The 22,162-nt window shown below is 36.9% G+C and overlaps 1 protein-coding gene across 1 annotated transcript; it reads left to right on the forward strand.

Annotated features, from left to right (window-relative positions):
* The first annotated feature begins 5,244 nt into the window (after positions 1-5,244).
* Positions 5,245-12,371, forward strand: LOC149018398 (uncharacterized). Its single transcript, XM_089152679.1, has one exon. The coding sequence runs from the start codon at positions 5,397-5,399 to the stop codon at positions 5,757-5,759; it is 363 nt and encodes a 120-aa protein (XP_089008805.1). The 5' UTR covers positions 5,245-5,396; the 3' UTR covers positions 5,760-12,371.
* Positions 12,372-22,162: the final 9,791 nt, after the last annotated feature.

A 22,162-nucleotide genomic window follows, 5' to 3' on the forward strand; every position in this document is an offset into this window, starting at 1 on the left:
ATGGCCTTCAATAACTCCAAACTTGACTCCAATGAGCTTGCGTGACAACTTTGGGATGTCCTTCAAAGTTTGATGGTGTTGAAAGGCAAGTAATCAATGCTAGTTCACCAAATGATAGCTTTGAGACTTGTGAGGTTGTAATAGCTCAATAAACAAGGTAGAAACTCTCAAATGGGGGTGGTTGGGCTTATAAAAAAGGCATTCAATTGCTTAGCCTAACCTCCCAACAGATAGAAAATTTTCGTAAAATTTTACTGACTTGGACTTTGCTTGGGTTTTTTTATCTTTTTGGTCAACCCTAAGCCTCATACACTTTCCTAATATGTCCTAGGACAATCTAGTGACATGATAAGCATGTGATTACGTATGAGTTTATGTGAATGTATCCTAAATCCTTAATTTATCTAAGTCTTGATCTTGACTTAATCTTTGCATCTTCTTGTGCTTTGAACTTGATACTCATATTGACTTTGAATCTTTGTCCAAGATTGCTTGATCTTGACTTGGGCTTGAGCATCCGGTGAGTTTGATCTAATGAGTTGGAATCGGTCCACTTGTTTTAGTAATGAGCTAGACAATTACAACTTAATGTAGACATTAGTAATTTGTGTTTGTTATCATCAAAACTAATGGAGGCTGATGTGGCAATGTTAACATGGCATTTCCCAACAGCTACGAATTTGGGTTCTAAACTATTTCCAAAATTAAGAGATGTTCTAAAAACTCCTAAGGACAAAATCTAACCACAACAACCATTCAGAAACACAAATCTAAACAATAATCCATTGAATTTAGGTCATTCCGAAATCTATCCGTAAAGAAATTGGTTAATTAAAGTGATTGTAGAATCACTCTAGAAGTAATGTAAAATAAGGTTTAGGTTCCCCATAATTACAACTCTCTCTACAAAGCTCTTCCTTAGACAAAAGATCAAAAGAAACAAGCTATTACTAAAGGAGGAAGCAACTACCCTTAAGATTTGCTATTGAAACATGAACAACTCTCTAGATGATTTCCTCAACATTTTCCTCCTTAACAATGTTCTCTCTAACATGGTCTGATGGCTAAGGAGGATAATAATGCATTTCAGGTCGAAAATCTCATTAAATAGGGGTCCATAACATCAAATTCCGAAATTACCCTTTTACTTCCCGCAGGCACCAAGGTGGGTCGCTCGAGAGGCTACCTAAGAGACCCTCCCTTGGAAATTTTTCCAGGAGTGAGTTTCAAGGGCAGTTTCTCTAAGGTTCTTCTTCCACACTAATTCCATATACTAGGGGAGTTTTATCTGATCTTTAGGACTTCCAAAAGTGCTGGCCATAAACTCTTAATCCATTTTCCCAGTTAGTCAGTGTTCGAGTTAGTTCGTTTTTTCAAAACTTAGCAAAGTTCTAGATTCAACATCTTCACTATACACTTCCACTGGTTCAGGTTCTAATCCAACGGTTTCTATTTAGATGGCCCCAGGCTCTCTTCTGCTTGCGTTGTGGGTTCTTGGACCACAATATGAATTTTCGGGTTAGGATTATAGGGGATTTCACATGCAGGTTATAAGAAGCCCTCTCAAATGGCCTTACCCAACTTCGATCAGCCATCCTTCTTGGAGATAGATGCATCTGAAAGGCTGAAACTAGTATAGGGGCAGTGCTATCATAGGGGGCCACATGGTGGTATTTTACAACCTGAAGTTGTCATCGAAACTCCAAGCAGCATCAACGTACGTGCTTGAGATGTACGTGATGACTCAATTCATCGCTCGTTGGAGGTAGTACATTTTAGGAAGATGATTCACCATCAAAACAGACTAGAAAAGCCTGTGAGAGCTTTCCAAGCAAAAAAAAAATACAAACACTGGAAAAATTTCACTAGATGTCTAGGTTATTTGGCTACTTCTTTTACATAAAGTACAAGCCGGGTAAGGAAAATAGTGTTGACGATGTGTTCTTATGTTGTAGCGAATCTTCTGTTTGCATCTTAGCTATTTCAATACCAACCATGGAATTTTTGGAAGACTTGAAGAGGGACCGCAAAATCCAAGGAGTTAGAGTAGATCTTTTAGGCACTTGAGTCTAATCTGATGAGGGCCCTTGGTTATGTGCAATGACTTGGCCTATTATACCATTATACCATCGGAATCATCACTCAAGGAGAAATTATTGAAGGAGTTTCATGAGATGCCCATTGGAGGACACTCTAGGGGTTGCAAACTTACAAATGGCTTAATGTTAGTGTCTTTTGTAAGGGTGTTAAGAAGGAGGTGAAGAATTTTTCGCTCAATGCGTATCTTGCCAACAAACAAAAAGCGCAACCGCACCTCCCTACGGGCTAACGCAACCCCTACCAGTTCCTGACAATGCTTGGAGTGATGTCTCCATGGATTTTATCTTAGGCCTCCAAATTCTTATGGCAAAACATCTATCACAGTGGCAATAGACAAATTGACAAAATACGAGCATTTTTTTCACCCTTCCCCAACACTACGAGAGAATAAAAAGTGGCAGAAGTTTTTGCGTGGTTTGTCTTAATGGGATCCCTAAATCCATTGTCAATGATAGAGGTTTTCCCGATTTTTCTCAGCTTGTTCTAGAGGGATTTTTTTTTATGGTTGTTAGGGATGGCTTTGGTGATGAGTTCAGCTTACAATCCACATGTAGATGGACAAATCGAAAACGTCAAATGCACGTTGAAAATGTATCTTTGGCATTATGTAGAGGCAGAGCCTACTAAGTGGACACACTTTCTTAGTTGGGCGGAGTTGTGGTATAATTCCTTGAACCATTTAGCAATTCGAACCACACCCTTTGCAGCTCTCTATGGTCGTTCCCCTCCAACATTGACATAGTACATTCCAAGGGCTACAATGAATGCTACAGTGGAGCAGGAAATAAGAGACCGAGACTCAGCCATGATTTTCCTCAAACAGAGTCTTGCTAGAACCTAGGTGTGGATGAAACAACAACCAGATGAACATCAATATTAAAAGGAGTTTAAGGAAGGGGATTTGGTGCTTGTTAAGTTGAAGCCATTTTGGCAAACATCTGTAGCTTGACGCCTTAATAAGAAGCTTACTAAAAATTTACGGCCTATTTCAAGTGCTCGAAAGAATTGGGAAGGTAGCCAGAGCCAGATTAAAAAACAATCAAGGACAATGATATGACCAACAAGCATAAGGAAATGATTAGCATTAAATTGCTAACCCATCCGAACTTGGTCCACTTAGGAAAAATTAGGGCAAGAACGGGTTTGGCTTGACTCAACTCATTAAGGTTAAGGTCAAAGACAATAATTTTAAATCTAGCAAGATTAGGACACGAATTGACTTAGCTAAGAGGACTCATGCTGAAATTCAATTTTGAAAAGCCCACTCAACTCATCCATGTTGCAACCCCAGTAGAAGGAGAATTCAAGTGGGAACAGCTCTAAGTATTGATTGTTCTTGGGAAAAAAGGTGCGAACGCGCGCCCTTGATTGGTGAAAGCCTTGCATTGTATAGATGACAAGTTGATATAGCTTCTTAGCCTACCTGAGCTTGCGCATCTTAAAGAGAGGACTCTTTTTAGTGCGGGCCAGATAGGGGGGGACGAAGAGTTTGAAATGTCATAGCTGTTTAGAAGGATGACATTTGCACGAATCAAAATAAGATCGAACGATTGAGAATCAAATAGTGAGGGTTTGCTTGTAAATATATATTTTTTTATTTTTACATTTTAAGAATTAAAGTTTACTAATTTACAAATTAGACCCCTCATTTACCTAACTCCTAAATCCCTATTTCATTTTTCCTCTTAGGAACTTCACTGCTAGACTTCCTTGAGTGCCATCAATGCTTTTAGTTAGAAATCGGTGCCTGTGAGTGCCATCAATGCTTTTAGTCAGAGATTGATCTTTGTTTCTTGATTTCTCTTTCTTTTCCCCTCTTTCTTCCTTGTTAAATATTATATATAGCTTTGATTAGCAAATGATAGCTCCCTTGCATTTTCTTCATTGTTTAATTTACTTTCTCAGATGACTATGCTCTTCTATTTCCATCTTTTAGTAATTTGCATTGGCGAATTTTGATTGTCGATTGACTGACATGCTCGGTCTTTTTTGAGAACGTGAATTGAAGAATTAGGATTGGCCCTTCTTGTAATTACTGATCATTGAATTTTACATTCATTTTGGTATAACAATGGTTTGAAGATATTGTGTGAAAAATCAATAGAAAGAATTTAGAAGAAAACCAGTTACAAGCTAAGATTTCAGTTTTACATAAACAATGGAATGGAATGAAGTTGAGCTGCCTAATGCACTCAACGGGCTCTAATTTCATCTGCATCTTTTCAAGCATAATTTTTCTCAAATCTGTGGCTTTTGTCCAGCACATTGAAAATTATCTCCATGTTCGAATCAATTCCTCATGGACATTTATCTCTAACCTTGTGAAGCGGAATGGTCAATTGCCTTGCAAGAACTCCAAGAAGGTTAGCATGGATTCCCCTAATAACGCTCCCCCTAAGCTCTACAACTACTAGGTTATATAAACTTTCCTTCCAGAAAATCGATTGACTTACAGGAGACGAGGGCTGCTAGGGTTTTCAGATCGAGAAACTTTCGTTTCATAGTTGACTAGGTTTTTTTTTGAAGAACGTCTGCAGGTGGCAGTGGTGGTAGAACGACTAGAAGGTGGAGTGGAGGAGCACAGAAGGTTTTGGAATTTGGGGATTGGGTACAGTCGATTCACCGTAAGTCTTTCCTCGTTTGAACCTTGCCGTTAACTTTAAGGCTATGCCATCCTAAGGTGCTGCCAAATGGAAGGATCCTATCAATGTCCATGAATGATAAATCATAGATCGAACTGCCGAATCGGAAAAAATTGGGTGCTATCATATACCTTTGTATCGGCTAAGTTCACGAGCTAAAGATAAGTGGACTCGAACCATTGACATCCGCCATAAGGTAAACCACTGCGGACTTGATTTTGTAAAATTTGAACTTTTAAATCTTTAGATGTAAAAATATTTTTTTATATTTACATATATACCTGCACTTTCTTTTACAACCGTTTAATTTAGTTTTGACTAAATGGTCAAATCCTAACCATTGGCATGATGTTGCAAATAAAAATCCGTTTTAGAACCACTTGGTTCGGGTTACTGCTCTGTTTTACGCTAAACCTGGAACTCTGCTCGACTCGAGTGCCTAATTTTTGCGTCGGCCCAGTTCGAAATTCGAATTTCCCCATGGTTAAACCAGCAGAAGATCCCAGCTATGCGGGTTCTCTATTGGCCATGGTCCACGAATCTTGCTTCACCACTTCTTCGATCTCGCTCCTCTCTACAGGCGTTCACGCTTTCTGCAACTTCTGGGTTTGAAGCTGTCTGTAAGTTCAAAGTAATTAAGAAATTTTAGCGAACATGGCATCTTCAAAGGGGTTCGCTGCCACTGCCGGGATGCTGAGAAGCCGTCTCAGCTTGTCGCTGCGTAAAAGGGGAGGTGGAGACGGTCCAAGCAGGTGGACGACCCCAGGTCACCAAGAGCGTCCCAACGGTTACATTTTCAATCGAACCCCGCTTCCACCTGGGCAGTCCAGAAAATGGGAGGATTGGGAGCTCCCTTATTACATTACTGGTTTCCTCACTGTCGTTATTCTCGGTGTTGGCCTCAACGCCAAGCCTGATTTGACCATGGAGACTTGGGCTCACCAAAAAGCCCTCGAACGACTCGAGAATCAGAAGATCGCTCTCGCCTCTGCCGCTGCTGCTGATGAATCTGACTGATTGGGTGTCTCGGGTATGGTTGTTGGCTCTACCAGCTTCTTGTTTTCCTTTAATTGGATTCCTTTTCGGTCGACTGTGGTCGGGGAACTTTGAATTTGTGCTGATAATATGGGGGTCCTTGTAGTTCAATAAAAAAACCAACTTTTGACTTGCATCTTTAATCTTCTGGTTGCTTCTTTGTAGTGGATTATGAAGTCGTTCTACTTGAGAATTTTTTTAGAAATCACAGCTATTTTCACTCAGCATAGGAATGTATTTATGTATTTGTACTTTTTTTGTTTGACCTAATGTTGTTTGCCCAATGCAATGTTGATTTGAGGGTATTTATTAATGTCAACAGTGTTAAATAGATACGATGCAAGTTCTGTAGTTACGCTTAATTTTAAAAGAGGGGATTATCAATATCAATTGGGTTCAATGGGAAAAGGGCAGGTACTTAAATTTTACTTAATCTTAGAGGAGGGTATGTACTCTTGATTGTATTCAATAACAACAAAGGAATGTGCGAAACTAAGATTCCTATGGTACAATGTTCTGTTCTACAGTCTGAACCACCCCAAGCAAAAGAATTTGTGTGTAAAAAGAATCTTTCCCAACTGCAAAATAAGATTGATGAGGCTAGTGAAATCCCCCATCAATGCTCATGCTTTATCAATGTGGAGTAATCAGGAATAATTTGGATTCTTCGCTGTTGTTATGGGGGAAAAAGTTTTAAAAGACATAGATTGTGGCTGGTTTAGATTGAGAACAACTTCTGGGTGCTTGTGTTAGAGCCACCAGCAGGGAATTTTCAGTTAGTGTAGTTGGGTATCCTGAATGTTTGACAAGTCTTTCTGTTAGTTTTTTTTTCTTTTCTGTCAGTGGAAATTCGGCATGCTGATGCCATTTCAAACTCTACATCGTCACTTTCTTTCTTCTTCTTTAGCCCCCCCTCCCATGGTGCTGTATAACCTGGAACCTTTATGAATTGTAGTTTATATGATTCTTTCTCATTTTGTAACTAGCTCAGTCCTGTTTTTGATATTAACCTACTTGGTGTGACTAGGCTAGGATTCTGGGCAGTAGAACTTCCAAATTTGTGCCTGTGACACCACTGCACTAAAACCCAACAGTTGGGAGAGAAAGCAATCAGCTTATTCTTTCAGATACTGTACAAGACTATTGAAAGGGTTATCAAGGTCTTAACAATCAATTTTTGGGGTTTCTGAAAGTCCATTCTGAGTTTGGGTTGCTTTCTCTTGCTTGCTAGCAATTCCAAACTTTGTGATTGGAGATTTGGCTCCTCTGCGGTCAAGTATGTAGTGGTCCATCATTCTGCCCAGCTAGACGAGCACTCCATGCGGCCTTGCAATCATCCAACAGGTGTGGTTTTAAAAATTCAAATGAGTTGGAAAAACCAACTTATGGTATTCAACTCAATCCAGCCAAGAAAAACCTGGGCCCACCATAGCCAATTTGTTTATGTAACATAAAACCTAAAACATCAAGTTTTTGTTCCTATTCATTTTGGTCTTAGGATTCATCCAATTTCCTCTGTTCTATCACCTGTCCCTTTCCATATGGCATGACCCTTTCTCTCTACCTCTATCTTCCAAGTGTTCTAATGATGGAAATGCACTTTCATGATTAAGAAATTGTTGATTTTCCGGGATACTATTTACGCATTTCTATTAAATACTGTTGCAGCAATAGAGGGGGGAAATCCGTTCTCCTCATTCTTCTGGAGCTAAGGTTTCGAATATTAGAAACAGTAGGCCACTTCTTGTGTTAAATTATAAATCTTTACTTGTTAGGGAAGAGTGAGTGTATCCTGGTGTCTATATTTTTTTTGGGGGTGGGGGGAGGCTCTCCAAACAGAGAATTTCATTGGGGAAAGGGTAGAAGATATAGAACAATGGAATGTAAAAGGAGAGCTATCTCCTGAATTCGGTTTGCCTTCTTGCGTTCCTATTGCAGACACCTAAATCTGGCTTGGTAAACCTTTAAAGGAACCCCACAGGAAAATGAAGATTGATATAAAACAACGATCAAAACCAGGTAGGTGTTCCCTTTTTGAAACAAATTCTAAGTTAAAGAAAACAAACAATAAGGAAAGATCTTAATTGTGGAGTAAACTTATGCAGAATTTTCAGATTGAAAGGAGGTTAGTAAATTTAATCTTCCATTATGTCTATCAAAAACATGGGAGTACCATCCTGAAAGTTACCATGTTCAAAGTTTAATCCCAGTTCAATCCCAGTTCAATCCCATCTCCTATTCAATTTTCAGTTTCTTTTCTTAAAGCTTCATCTGTACTCCAAGATTATTTTTTGAAAATTTATTATTAGGGATAATTACTGTTGCCCCCCTCAATTCTAACAGTGTTAAGAGACTGCTATAGTTGAATGTTTAATGTCTATTTTGTCCTAAAATTAAAGTCAAAATGCAATACTATCCTAATTTAGAAAAAAAAACCATATCAAGTACCAATTTTAGAGTTGTATTCTTATTATTTTGAATTCCAAAAAAAGATTGCCTAAATTATTTTTTTCTGCTAAGAAAAGGAACTTCCTAAAATTGATAACACCAAATTAGATAGTAAATAAATGAAAATGGGAATTTCTTAAAATTAATAACATCAAATTGGAAAGTGAATAATAAAAATTAAAAAGCAACACCAAATTGAAAAGTAAATATAAAAAGCTAAAAAATAAGGAGCTACCTAATTAGGTTTAAAATTTTCCTAATTACTAAGGTAATAATGTAATTTATTATTAAATATAAATAAGTAGAATAAAACCTTAGGGTTATTTTGGGATTTTTAAATAAATAAAAATGGCTAGGTCATCACTTAACTAACGGAGTTTAATGGTAGGGTGGCAACAATAATTACAGGTGAAGTTTAAGGTTGGATTAGTAATTTCAAAAAGTATAGGGGATAAAGTAGTAATTAAGCTATAGTATAGGGGGACAACCATAATTATCCCTTATTATTATTATATTTTACAAAAAAGACCAGATTAATAAGATTAATAACATTTCTCAAATGTATGAAAGGAATAGATGCAGAAATTTAGATGCATCCACATTCTCATCTTTTGTTTTTGTTTTTGTTTTTATCTTTTCTTAATACTAAAATTTAAAAAAAACTGTAAGGCAATACCCTTCAAACAGTCATCATTGCTCTCCTCTGCAGGATTACAGAACTATCTTTGAAAGTTACCATGACCAAAGTTTATTTATTTACATATATTGTACCATTGTTTACATCTTTGATTATGTCCACATATTTACTTCAAATATTTTTCCTTTCTTCACTGCTCTCCTTCTCTTGGTGCTTTTTTTACTTCAAAACCCCATTTTTAAATATATATGCCTGAGAAGTGACAAGATATGTAGTGCCTTCTGCCTCAGGTTGGTTTTATTAAGTGGTTGTAGAATCACCTTCCATCTCTCCTCAATGTCCTCATCCCTTGCAGTGCCCATAAATTATGCTTGCCTCATTCATCTTAGTTCCATCCTTTATTTTTGTTTGTTTGTTGTTGTTTTAATAATCCTCTCCCCTAATTTTATAGTATTACTCATTATTTTATGCTTCTATAGCTGTTACAACTTTTGACATTGCTTTTACTTTTCTAAGTGGGGACTTGGGACCGGAATGCCTTCTCCTCCATTTATCAATCATTTTATCAGGGCTCATAATCTTGTTAACCAGCTAAGTTAATTAAGATAAACCAGAGATTCCTAAGCTCTTCTACACTTCTATTGAGCCCTCCATTTGGGCTTGGGAGTGATGTAGATTTGTCACCAACTTTGGCTTCTTTCCTGAGGAATAACTCCATACATTTGGGCCTTTGATCCCAAGGATTTCTATGTGTTGGGTCACTTCAAAGGGCCTTAACTCTAAGTAGGGTTAATTAGGTTGCATACGAGATAGCTTCTATATTAGGTTATTTTATGTTTTAGGTGCTTTAAATTATACTGGTTTTGCAGGGTTGAACCAGTGGTTTGATTTAAATCATTTTAGGATTTAGACTTGGGAAATATTCATTTAGTATTCTTTATTTTAACAGTTTATTAGGGCTTGATTAGTACTGTTCTGAGTCTATTTCAGTTTCTTAGTCAATTTAAGTTACCCATCTAGGACTGGATTAGGTTTCTTTTTTAGTATGAGTTTAATATAAGGTTGTAATATTGCATGTGTTGAACACAAATTTGATTACTGAAATTGCTTTTCAAGATGCTGTGGTGCTATTATTCTCCATTGGAGATTAAGTCTAGTAATCTAGGTGGTTGGGCTTCTTGTGTGTTTTCAATCTATTCATTGACAGCGGGAAGCCTAGGGATGTAAATTGTGGGAGTGTTGTGTATCCAATCTACTCCTTGAAGATGAAATGCCTTGGAGGTTCAAATTGAAGCTTTCTTTCAATAAATTTGAAGTTTTTTTTTCAAGATCTTTCAGCTTCAATATTCAATCTGTAATCGTGATCTTCTAATCAACTGAGCTTCTGACTCTTGCCCAACCCAAGAAGCTCTAACTCTTATGGTTTGATCCATCTGATACTCAATTGTTGATCTAATCATCAAAATCACCTAAACCTAATATCCCATCCATATCTTGAAATCATCCCGTCTCCCAATTTCTTAACAAACTAACTGAAGCTCTCTTTCAATAATTTTGAAGATTTTTTTTCAAGATCTTTCAGCTTCAATATTCAATCTGTAATCGTGATCTTCTAATCAACTGAGCTTCTGACTCTTGCCCAAGAAACCCTAACTCTATGGTTTGATCCATCCGATTCTCGATTCTTGATCTAATCATCGAAACCACCTAAACCTATTATCCCATCCATATCTTGAAATCATCCCATCTCCCAATTTCTTAACAAACTAACTACTATTTAACTAGTGTTATCCTAACAATCTCTTATTGTACCTGCAAATCAGTACCCTATCACCTCCACCCAGGAGAACCCAAATCAAGATGTGAGTCTTATACAATACAAACAATTTGAAACCAAACAATCTTCTCCCAAACCTCAACCCACCCATCCCAAGTGCCCAAACCATCTTAGACACCTCTTGGTATTTTTCCCAGATTCTGAATTTTGTCTTGGACAACTCTCTGATTGAACCATAAAAATTCCATCCTTCCTAGGGGAACCCCAAATGTGACCTTTAAACTAAGTTTGACCCATCTAAACCTACTTGTTTATTAAGATCCTTGAAGAATTGGTTTCTAGTTGAACTCCAATCGATCCAGGACTACATCATGAAGCCTTGGCTTTTTTGTCTTTCTTGATGGTTCTTTTAATTTGGAAATTGTAGTCTTATGTATATGCCTTTGACAAGTGACAAGATGTGTGGTGCCTTCTTCTAGTCCACTATTCCTCGTGTTGGTTCAAAACTTTCACTAGGTAGGTTGTAGAAATAAGTCAGATAACCCGTCCATCTCTCGTTGATGTCTTCATCCCTAACTAGGATTATCCCATTTTAATGTGTTTGACATGGTTGAAATCTCTTATCATTTTTTCCCTCATTCTAGGCTTCTAGAAGATATCATATGAATAGCTCTTCTGCCTTCCCCACAATTTTCTTAGCTTCATTTTTTGCATATCTATATTTTTTGAGTAAATTACAGATTGCACGCTTTAGTGCTTTAAATTACATATTACACACTCTCAAAATTACAAGTTGCACGCTCGTAACATTCCATCCAAGATTTTGGTAAGTCATGAGTAAAATGATGATATTACCCTTATTAGAGTCAAATGACATAACTACTCCCATTTAAACCCTCCCATACCCAACCCTTACGTAGGTGAAGGGAGAATCCCTTCACCCATTTTCTACCTACATCTTGCCAGAAACTGTCCATTGTCATTGCCGAAAACCACCCAACCCTTCCCCTTTCCGGCGACCACTGCCATTAGGTGCGTTCGGGGTCTTGTGTGGTTGACATATTTCCTTAAAGCTCAAAAGAAAGTTTTATAGGACCGTCATTCGACTAGCAATGATGTATAGTGTAGAATGTTGGGTTGTTAAAAAGCATCATATAGATGTACTTAGTGGGATAATCCTAGTTAGGGATGCTACCTCAAATGAATTTCTCGTAACTTATCACTTAACAGAGCTACTCCTAGACCAGCTCTAATACGACGGTTACGACCAAACAAACACAAATAAAGAATGCCTTAAGGTTGCACAGTAACTGACATACAATCTAAATGGTAATAAAACAATTGAGAAAGGATCCATGCAAAAGAGAATTGGCTGAATATAATACATGCCATCTGTTGATCTGCATAGTTGACTCACCAAAAAGATAGATAAAACTTAAAAGTGTAATACATGCCATCTGTTGATCTGCATAGTTGATGCACCAAAAAGATAGATAAAACTTAAAAGTAAGATTAAGGCAATAGAATAACTACATAAGCAAGGTCACCATGATGGAAATGGTAAGCTAAGAAAGGTTTAAATACAAAGGGGGACATGGAGGTAGTAGGAAAAACACCCTGTAGAGGCAGCTAATATATAAGGGCTTGACTGAATTCTCACAGAAACGAAGTTGTTTCAGGCTTTTGATTTAAGAAAAAACTACTGGGTCCCCCCCCCCCACCGTACACTCACACACACAGAACAGACATAAAAATGCACTCAGAACCAACTTCCGAAAAAAGTCTCAAATTTACACATAACTATGAAGGCATATTCTCTGTGGTCCTCCAGTGCTGATTAACTGTTGCTTGTTCACAAATCTATGCACTTCTTCTATACATAGTGGTGAAGGGATATGAATATTTTATGTTGCATGAGAGAGTAGTCTTCGATGCGAAGGAGAGTATATGCCAATCCCGAGCTTTGGCTTGAGATAGCCACCGATCTGGTATCCACAGCCCAAAAGTAACATGTAAAGCAACAGAAGTTTCTAAATCCTCTTTTTTTATTATTATTTTTTTTTGGCTCAACATGAAAGGGAGTTTGTGCATGTGTGGAGGTAACAAAACCAGCTGGCTGAGTGCATGACTGACATTCAGCCGAGGCAGGGACAGGCAGAGAGGGAGCCTGTGGATTTTCCAGGAGAGCTAGCAGAGCTTATTCAGAAGGATGCAGGAACTCATTTTTAATTCAGATTGTGATTGTAATTGGATTCTCTGCCCTGTTTGAGATCCTGGTTAAAAGGAAATGACCATTATTGATGGAATCTTCTTCCCCCAAATGGGGTTCTAGGAGATTGCCTGTTCTGTATCTTCCCTCTTTCTAATACAAAAATCACTCATTAAAAAAAAATAAAAATCTTGGCTAGTCTTGTTCATTGCCTTGAATCTCTATGCTCGCAGTTATACCACTCTGAGTCTACTGTGGCAGATTTTGCAGCAACTGTTTCTCAAGCCAATAGTGTTGTGTCACATCTTACTGTAAGAAACCCTCATTAACGTTGTCTTTGAGCTGAATGCTTATATTTCACCTTTGCCTAAAAGATTCCAGCATCTGCTGTCGGCTCTCCATCTTCTCTCTTTCATCCCCACTAAAATCTCTCAAACTGTACCGACTCCATTTTTTATCTCCTTCCTCCATCACTAGCCATATCAACACTGTCACTGCTGAAAGAAACAAAAAACAGTTGCTTGATAGCTTTTGTAAGAAAAGAGAAGAGAGAGTTGGGGGAGGAGAAGAAGGGGCCATGGGGATGGGGGGTATACTTGAAAACCAAAAACTTCATAAGTTATCCAGTTTTCCTTTCCTGGATTATATGGCAGACATCTTCCTTTGGTCTTCTGTGGTTCTATTGTCGTGGCAGCCTTAAACTCATTAGAGGGCAAGATAATTCTGATTAGCTCGTCAGAGTAATTTTTTTGCTACTAAGTGCGTATACATTTTCTTCCATTTATTCTATATTAAAGTTTATAGGCTGGTAGCTAGTGGTTAGAAATCATAATTCGGTTTGCATGCTGGTTTGGATTGACCATCACACAGACGGTGTTCATTCCTGCTTCTCCCATTCAATAGTGGGATGGAATTTATTTCCTGGAACTGTCAGAGGAGTTAGGTTCTGTCCTAATTTTGTGTGTAATAAATCATCTAATTTAAAGCTGTTTGAGAATGTTTTATTTAGCTGAGGGCTGATTGATCATTAATGGAGTAAGAAACAGATTCATTTAAAGTATTTACTTGGTTGATATGATGAAACTGCCCTTGGAGAGATTGGGGCACTTCTTTTCTGTTGAAAGTAATTTCAGGTAAGCATTCCTTAAGTGCAATGCTTCATTTATTTTGCTTTCTTTGCTTGAAGAGCTCTACATGCTGTCCTAAATAGTGGTACTCATCCATTTTCTGGACTATAAACCCTGCACAGGTCATGTGCATTAATTTTTGTTGAGTTATTGCAAAATGTCTTCAGCCATTTGGAAGGTTGATTTGGTCGTTTGATGTGTGGAGAAGGCCATAGGTCAGTGGCATTCAAGAAATTTGTGGGGTGTGTTTGAGAACCATTCTCCTACCTTTAGCCTCCTAATAGGGCCAAAAAAGGGAAAAAATTGTGCATCTTTTCTAGAGATTACAACATCCATATGTTTTCTTGCATCATTTTGCATTGGTGTATGTAGGATAGTGAACAGGTGGTTAGAAAGCAAAAAGGCTTTTGAGCGCAGGTCTGTTCTATGGAATTTCACACGGATGAAGTTCATTCTGGATACGACCATTCATTAGTGTAACCTTGATTGCCTTTTACTCCTTCGGAGACATTTACTAGCTAGGCAGCAATTTTATAGTTTTGGGATTGATAAGCAGGGTGAAATGTGTTTCCTGGAAGAACAGCAGGTCTATGGGCTTATTCTACTTTTGCTAGGTGAAGTTATATTGAGGTGAAGTTTGATTGAGAGGCTCTTACCAATTTAGTGAATGAGAGTTGGGCCTTATTAGCAATGCTACACAAGGAAACAACATATACAAGGAATTGAATTCGTATAACAGAAGGATAGTTTTACGTGGTTCATCGAAAAACGGTCCACAGATGAGCAGCATGATGGTTTTCCCTATGAAGGATGAAAATAAGAGATATTGCGCCATCTTCATGTTCCATGTTCTCAGAATGAGAATACATAGCCTCTGGAGTGGCGGTCATTGTGAGTTCAAATTTTCTTTTTGGGGGTCATCACCAAACCAGTCACATTGACTTGGGATCCATAGTCTCAGGGGATGGGAAAGGTGTTGAGGAATGGAGGTTTGAACTTAAGATCTTTTGGTCTTACTATCTCTACATAGGATGCTGTCATTACACTGCAGAAACACATCCTCATTGTGATTTCAGTTGGTAAGCTTACTACTCTCCTTAAAGGTTTTCTTCTGTTTCCTTCAATTGGGTTGCACATATAAACCATATCAGCAGCACAATCTCTCAGTAACTCTGTTGTTATTGCTCTAATTCCTTGTCTCTCCTCAAAGAATGCACAAATAAACAACTATCAGCAGAGGTAGAGTTTTGTGCATTTGTACTTCGACAAAGGTTTCTATAAACACACGAACCCCCTAATATGATGGGGCCAGGTTTCACTGTTTGAAACAAGCCCAAAAGTCTGGATGATATAAAAACATATATCCTCTAAAATGGGCTGGATCTCTAGGTGCATTGGCCGAGCCATTGTTGATGTTTCAAACAATGAAACCTGCCTGTCTATATTTCTAGGAAGCTGAATACTGTAGCAGACTTTCTAGCCGAGAGGGCCCTTCCAATTTCCGCCTGAGTGGTTATTAGAGTTATGCTTGGCCAGTCCCTTTGTACAATCTCAATAAAATGCTTCATTACCCAAAAATGAAAAGAAAAAAAAGAAACCTCACCTTGGATTAGATGGTTGGGTTCATTTTGTTTTGTTTAGTCCGAGCAGGTTTATGCAGGTTTTGCCCCTAGTAGATCTGGCCTCAAGGAAATTCGAACTTTTGATCTGAGATGTTAATGTTTTACAATTGAGCGAACTCCTTGAAGCTATTAATCATATCTTTTAAGCTCTATTTACCCTCCCCTGTTTTAGTTCAATTGATATAGAATCTGATAAATATCAGCCATGCTGTCAATATGATTGATTTAGTCCCATTCCTTTATCTTCTCTTATCTTTAGCCATTTTCTTTTGGTTGGTTGTTGCCCATGACACATACATAGGTACCCATTTAGGAAAAAAATAAAAGACAATGATGAGTCACATGATTGTATAGTGAATGGTTTTTCAGTCAGTTGGCTATAGTTAACTTTGTCATGAAATAAATGTGTATAATTCATTTTCATTCTACCTACATGAAACAAAAATTGAGATATCAAACTTGAGAAATCAGTATGCATTTTTTATTTTTATATAGAGTTTGTATTAACATAAGTTTGAGAAATTCTGAGGGATTGGAGGAAACCAAGAAACAAGTAAGTTTTACGCACTATTTACGCGTGGAATGATGTTTTATAATCCATCTCAGTTTTGTGAAAAGGGGTGTATGTGTATTATTTTTATTGTCTAGGATGTTTTTAGTTCTAGAACATTGGCATAGAGAACCTTGTCTAATATGGTTTAAGTAGAAATATACGCATTCATTCTCATTTTAAACTTCTACCAAAGTACAATTTCATAACAAAATTTTTATTTTAAAATGAAGCAAATCAAAAGAGGATGGATGCTTATTTCTCATTTATTTATTTATTTAAAACATATTCAAGTACCTTTAGTCATATAAACAAAAATAGATCCAAGAAGTAGAAATAAAGAAGCAATCCAATGAGAACTAATGTTTAAAGGTTTAATAATATTGTTTCAATTTCAATTGTGCTGGTTAGTTCTACTATTCTCCTTAATGAGTGTGTCTTGGTTTTATCATTTCTTATCTTATCGTAGGATAAAAAATAAAAAAACCCAGAAAATTGTTCTTAGACTCTCATCTTAAATATCAATTTTTTTTTTTTAAAATTTATTCACGATTATGTCACATTAACTTAAATATTGTCAGGAGAGCTAAATCCCCTAGAAGAAGAAGATGATAAGTAATTCGAGAACCCTTGATGAAGCAAAGTGGAGTAACAATAATTAAATGTTGAAGTATTTATCAACTCAATACAATAGAAGTAAATGAGTAGATAAATACAAGAACATTGAACATTTTTTTTTCTTTCTTTTTTCCTCTCTATTTTAAAAATGCTATAGTTTGTAGATGACAAGGAAATAGGGCAATACAGCTCGTGAATCATATACAAGGAGCTAAGCATTGTCCCCATTCACCGAGTCAAACCCAACTCGGCCTTCCAAAAACGAGTCAAGTTCAAGCTGCTTACACACCCTACTTGCAATGATGCGGCACACTAACATAGCCCTCCGTCCTTTACCTCCACCGGCGTTCTCATGAGCCACTCCACTGCCGAAAAACATAAGTATCGTCGCATCTATGCTGCTGGAAAACGTACACATCCCACCAATTTACTATCTCTTCACTTGGTTCATCTTGCTAGTTGTTTGTTTCTAAATCTATTTGAAGAAACATATTCCAATACATTCATTAATTGTTACTCATTAAATTTGAGACTTTATACACCTTATCTTTGAATTCAAATGAACTTTGTTAGGCATGAAAATAGATGAGGCTACTTGATCTTTGTACAAGTCTATACTAAATTTATCTTCAACATTACCATTAAAAAAATATCATAAGCTAATCATAAATGAGATCGATTTTTTTGGTTCATTCAATTTTATTAGTGGCTGATTTGAAATAACCCATTATACCCATCAAATAACAAAAAATAAAATTGCAGTTGTACCTTTATCCATACCAATGGAAACTATAATTATACTTACTTATACCTTATTCTCAAAGAACCATACAAGTGGTTTGAGAGATTCTTCTTTCACCCATCTTCTTTGTTCTTCTTATTTATTTATTTTTTTTGTTGATACAAAAACAATTAAATACAACTATCTTGGTACATTACACATTACATTCTTCCGGTCCCATGGGGTTGCCTTATCTAGTGCTGTACAAGCAAGCAAATATGCCGATTTTAAGATTTCATGATCCTCATTAGTAATAATCAGAGCTCCTTCTATTTTAGGTGCAAGAACCAGTAAGTCTTCAATTGCTTCTAAGGGCCATCTAATCTTTGGAATGGGTATAGTCTCCTTGATCTGACCCCAATTTGTTATGATTTCGTCCGGCTTCAAATGTTGATTTTGGGCAATTCTCATTCCTGAAGCTAACCCTTTAGCCATCGTAGCAACATAGGAGGTTCCTTTCTCTTTGCCGATCCAACAGTAGACAATATTCCCTTGTCGCGTTAGGCCCCAGCAGTATCTGTTTCCTTTGTTTCGTGATTGACAGCCCTCCTGCACAGAATAACGTAGTGAGGTCCTTTGTTTCGTGATTCACAACTCTTGCACAGAATAACGTAGTGAGGTCGTTGGCCACTGATTCTTGTAATCTAGAGAAATTAGTTTCCCTCAGACCCCAGTAGTAATCCTGTTTCCTTTGTTGTTCGTCTTATTGAAAATCAGCATCACTACCCCACCACCATAAACCATGCACCAAAAATAAAAAAAAGAGGGTCTATAAGTTTTGCTTCATAAGCATGCTTGTATTTTGTTTTTTCCCCCTCTGATTTGTTTCTTTTAGTTTTGTATTTCATGATTTTTTTTTTCTGTTCATATTTTCATAGATTTCAAGTTTTAAGGAGTTCCAATACCCAATCTAAGTGCTTCACCCATCTTCTTGCCCTCAAATTAGCCAAAACTTCCATCAAAGGCACTGGAAGAAAGCTTGAAATTGTTCTCAAATCATTAGTAAAAGCGCATGGCTTTATGTTTTTGGTTTTTCTTGTTTTCTTTGTTTTTCATTTGTAATTCATGATTTTTTTTTCCCTGTTCATATTTTCATAGATTGTAAGTTTTAAGGAGTTCCAATACCCGATCTAAGTTCTTCACCCATCTTCTTGCCCTCAAATTGGCCAAAACTCCCATCAAACACACCGGAAGAAAGCTTGAATTTGTTCCCAAGTCATCAATAAAAGCGCATGGCTTTATGTTTTTGGTTTTTAGTGTTTTCTTTGCTTTTCTTGTCTTTCGTTTGTCATTCCACAAATATTCAGGGCTCTCCTTTCTACTTGGGTGACTACAAGTGTTTTTGAGAGATAAAAAAAAATAAAAAATGAATAAAATGAAAGAAAGCGCTTGCATTCTTCATACATGAACACGGGTTTCACATATTTCTCGGAAAGTCGAAGCTTTGCTGCCCTCAACTTCAGGTGGGGTGAAGGTGCTCATGGAGTACGAGTTCAAAATGGAGAACAACGATATTGTAGGGGAGATAGGCCTTTTGTCTTTGAAAAATTAACAACACCCCATCAGTGAATGGAAATCCTAATAAATCAAGTTTAACTGTTGTGATTTCACAAATAAAACTAAAATCCAAAGAACCTAAAACCATAATAAATCAATAACTAAGAAGATTCCCTTCACCCATTTCAATGTTGGTTTTAACTTTAAAAATAGAATTTAAGTTAACAGCATTTGAGTCATTTTAATACATAATGGATATTTGTGATCATCTAAAAAAAATATTCGAATTCTGATATCTGTCTTAATAATTACTAATAGAGCGGATCCATCTGTAATTTTTGGTAGATTCGGGAGGGGGTCGAGTAGTTTTTGGATCCATCTGTAGTATTTGAGGCGAAGTGAGGGTGTGCATGTTAAAGAAAATTCTTTTCCTTATCACATGCATGAAAAACTCTATTACTTGGACCAGAAATTCTCCTTTTGGTTATGAAAAATATTAAGAAAACCGATGCATGCAAGTTATGAAAATAATAAGTAAACGGATGCATAGAACACTTGCTACTAACCCCCAAAAAAATAAAAATAAAATAAAATAAATAATGCATGCAACACTTAATCAGCTCATCTTGCATTAAGATTTTCCCTAAACTATGGTGCTATATCAATGCATATGGCAATTAATCAGCTTGAATATGATTGCTTAGGCCAATTTAGGAGAATAAAGATGAGTTTATTTAAGAACACTTGTAAACAACAAATGATTGTGGGATCTATTTCACTTAGTTCCTTCATTGCAGTTTACAATCTTCCTCTGTCTAATTAATCTATATGCTCTTCTTCGTGCATTCTCAAGATTTTCATCGATCTCATTGATGTTGAAGCACTGGTTTGCTATTTGGTTAAAAGGTCATTTGTATTAAAAGCGAAAAAAGAAAATACAACATCAAGCAAATTTCATAGATACAAGGAATCAAACCACTCAACTGACAACAATGTTTGCCCCAAAACACTGGTTCTTACCGGCTCCTCGGTTCTGTCATATAACATGAAACTCGCTCAAGAAAAGCACATTAATTTGATTTCAGAAGAAAGTCAAGTGCAACACCTACACATCATTGATATCTTCGACGACCAGATTCAGATGCGTTCCAATCCAATTCCTTTTGGACCATGTATGTATGGCATGATGGATTCATACCAGAAAGGGAAGGGAAAAGAAATGTGTGGTAGGGATGGAGATTCAAACCCATGAACTCCTTGCACTTTATGCTCCTACAAAGGAAGCTCTAACAGTCTTACCAATTCAGTGAATGAGAGTTGAGCCTTGTTAGGAAAGGCTATATAAGGAAAACAACATAGACAAGGAATTGAATTCGTATAACAGAAGGATAGTTTTACGTGGTTCATCAAAAAACGGTCCACAAATGAGCAGCATGATGATTTTCTCTATGAAGGATGAAGAGATATTGCACCATCTTCACGTTCCATGCTCTCAGAATGAGAATACATAGCCTATGGAGTGGCAGTCATTGTGAGTTCAAATTTTCTTTTTGGGGGTCATCACCAAATTAGTCACATTGACTTGGGATCCATAGGCTCAGGGGATGGGAGAGGTGTTGAGGAACGGAGGTTTGAACTTAAGATCTTTTGGTCTTACTGTCTTTACATAGGATGTTGTCATTACACTGCAGAAACACATCCTCATTGTGAGTTCAGTTGGCAAGCTTACTACTCTCCTTAAAGGTTTTCTTCTCTTTCCTTCAATTGGGTTGCACATATACACCATATCAGCAGCACAATCTCTCAGTAACTCTGTTGTTAGTGCTCTAATTCCTTTTCTCTCCTTCAAAGAATGCACAAATAAACAACTATCAGCAGAGGTAAAGTTTTGTGCATTTGAACTTCGACAAAGGTTTCTATAAACACACGAACCCCCTAATATGATGGGGCCAGGTTTCATTGTTTGAAACAAGCCCAAAAGTCTGGATGATATGAAAACATATATCCACTAGAATGGGCTGGATGTTGATGTTTCAAACAATGAAACCTGCTCATCTATATTTCTAGGCAGCTGAATACTGTAGTAGACTTTCTAGTTGAGAGGGCCCTTTCAATTTCGTATCTGATAGAATGATCCATTTCCGCTTGAGTTGTTATTAGAGCTATGCTTGGCCAGTCCCTTCGTACAATCTCAATAAAATGCTTTATTACCCAAAAATGAAAAGAAAAACAAGAAACCTTGGATTAGATGGTTGGGTTCATTCTGTTTTGTTTAGTCTGGGTGGGTTTATGCAGGTTTTGCCCCTAGTAGATCTGGCCTCGAGGAAATTCGAACTTTTGATCTGAGATGTTAATGTTTAACAATTGAGTGAACTCCTTGAAGCTATTAATCATATCTTTTAAGCTCTATGTACCCTTCCCTGTTTTAGTACAATTGATATAGGATCTGATAAATATCATCCATGCTGTCAATATGATTGATTCAATCCCATCCCTTATCTTCTCTTCTCTTAGCCATTTTCTTTTAGTAGGTTGTTGCCCATGACATATACATAGTACCCATCTAGGAAAAAATAAAAGAGAATGATGAGTCACATGATTGTATAGTGAATGGTTTCTCAGTCAGTTGGCTATAGTTAACTTTGTCATGAAATAAATGTGTATAATTCATTTTCATTCTACCTACATGGAACTTGAAGTACAAAAATTGAGAGATCAAACTTGAGAAATCAGTATGCATTTTTTATTTTCATATAGAGTTTGTATGAACATAAGTTTGAGAAATTCTGAGGGATCGGAGGAAACCAAGAAACAAGTAAGTTCTACGCACTATTTACGCGAGGAATGATGTTTTATAATTCATCTCAGTTTTGAATATAGCAATTCATTCATTATTCTTTATGTGAAAAGGGGTGTGTATCGGTTTTATTGTTTAGGATGCATTTAGTTCCAGAACATTGGTATAGAGAACCTTGTCTAACATGGCTTAATTAGAAACATACGCATTCACTCGCATTTAAATTCCTACCAAAGTACCTTTCATAACAAAAATGTTATTTTAAAATGATGCAAATCAAATGAGGATGGATGCTTATTTCTTGTTTATTTATTTAGAACAT

This window comes from Hakea prostrata, chromosome 4 (assembly GCF_041222555.1).
Source record: "Hakea prostrata isolate BN-2017 chromosome 4, UWA_Hpros_2, whole genome shotgun sequence".
NCBI classification, from domain to species: domain Eukaryota; kingdom Viridiplantae; phylum Streptophyta; class Magnoliopsida; order Proteales; family Proteaceae; genus Hakea; species Hakea prostrata.

Excerpts from the sequence above, each read along its gene's own strand:
- LOC149018398 (XM_089152679.1), top strand. The coding sequence starts at position 5,397 with ATGGCATCTTCAAAGGGGTTCGCTGCCACTGCCGGGATGCTGAGAAGC.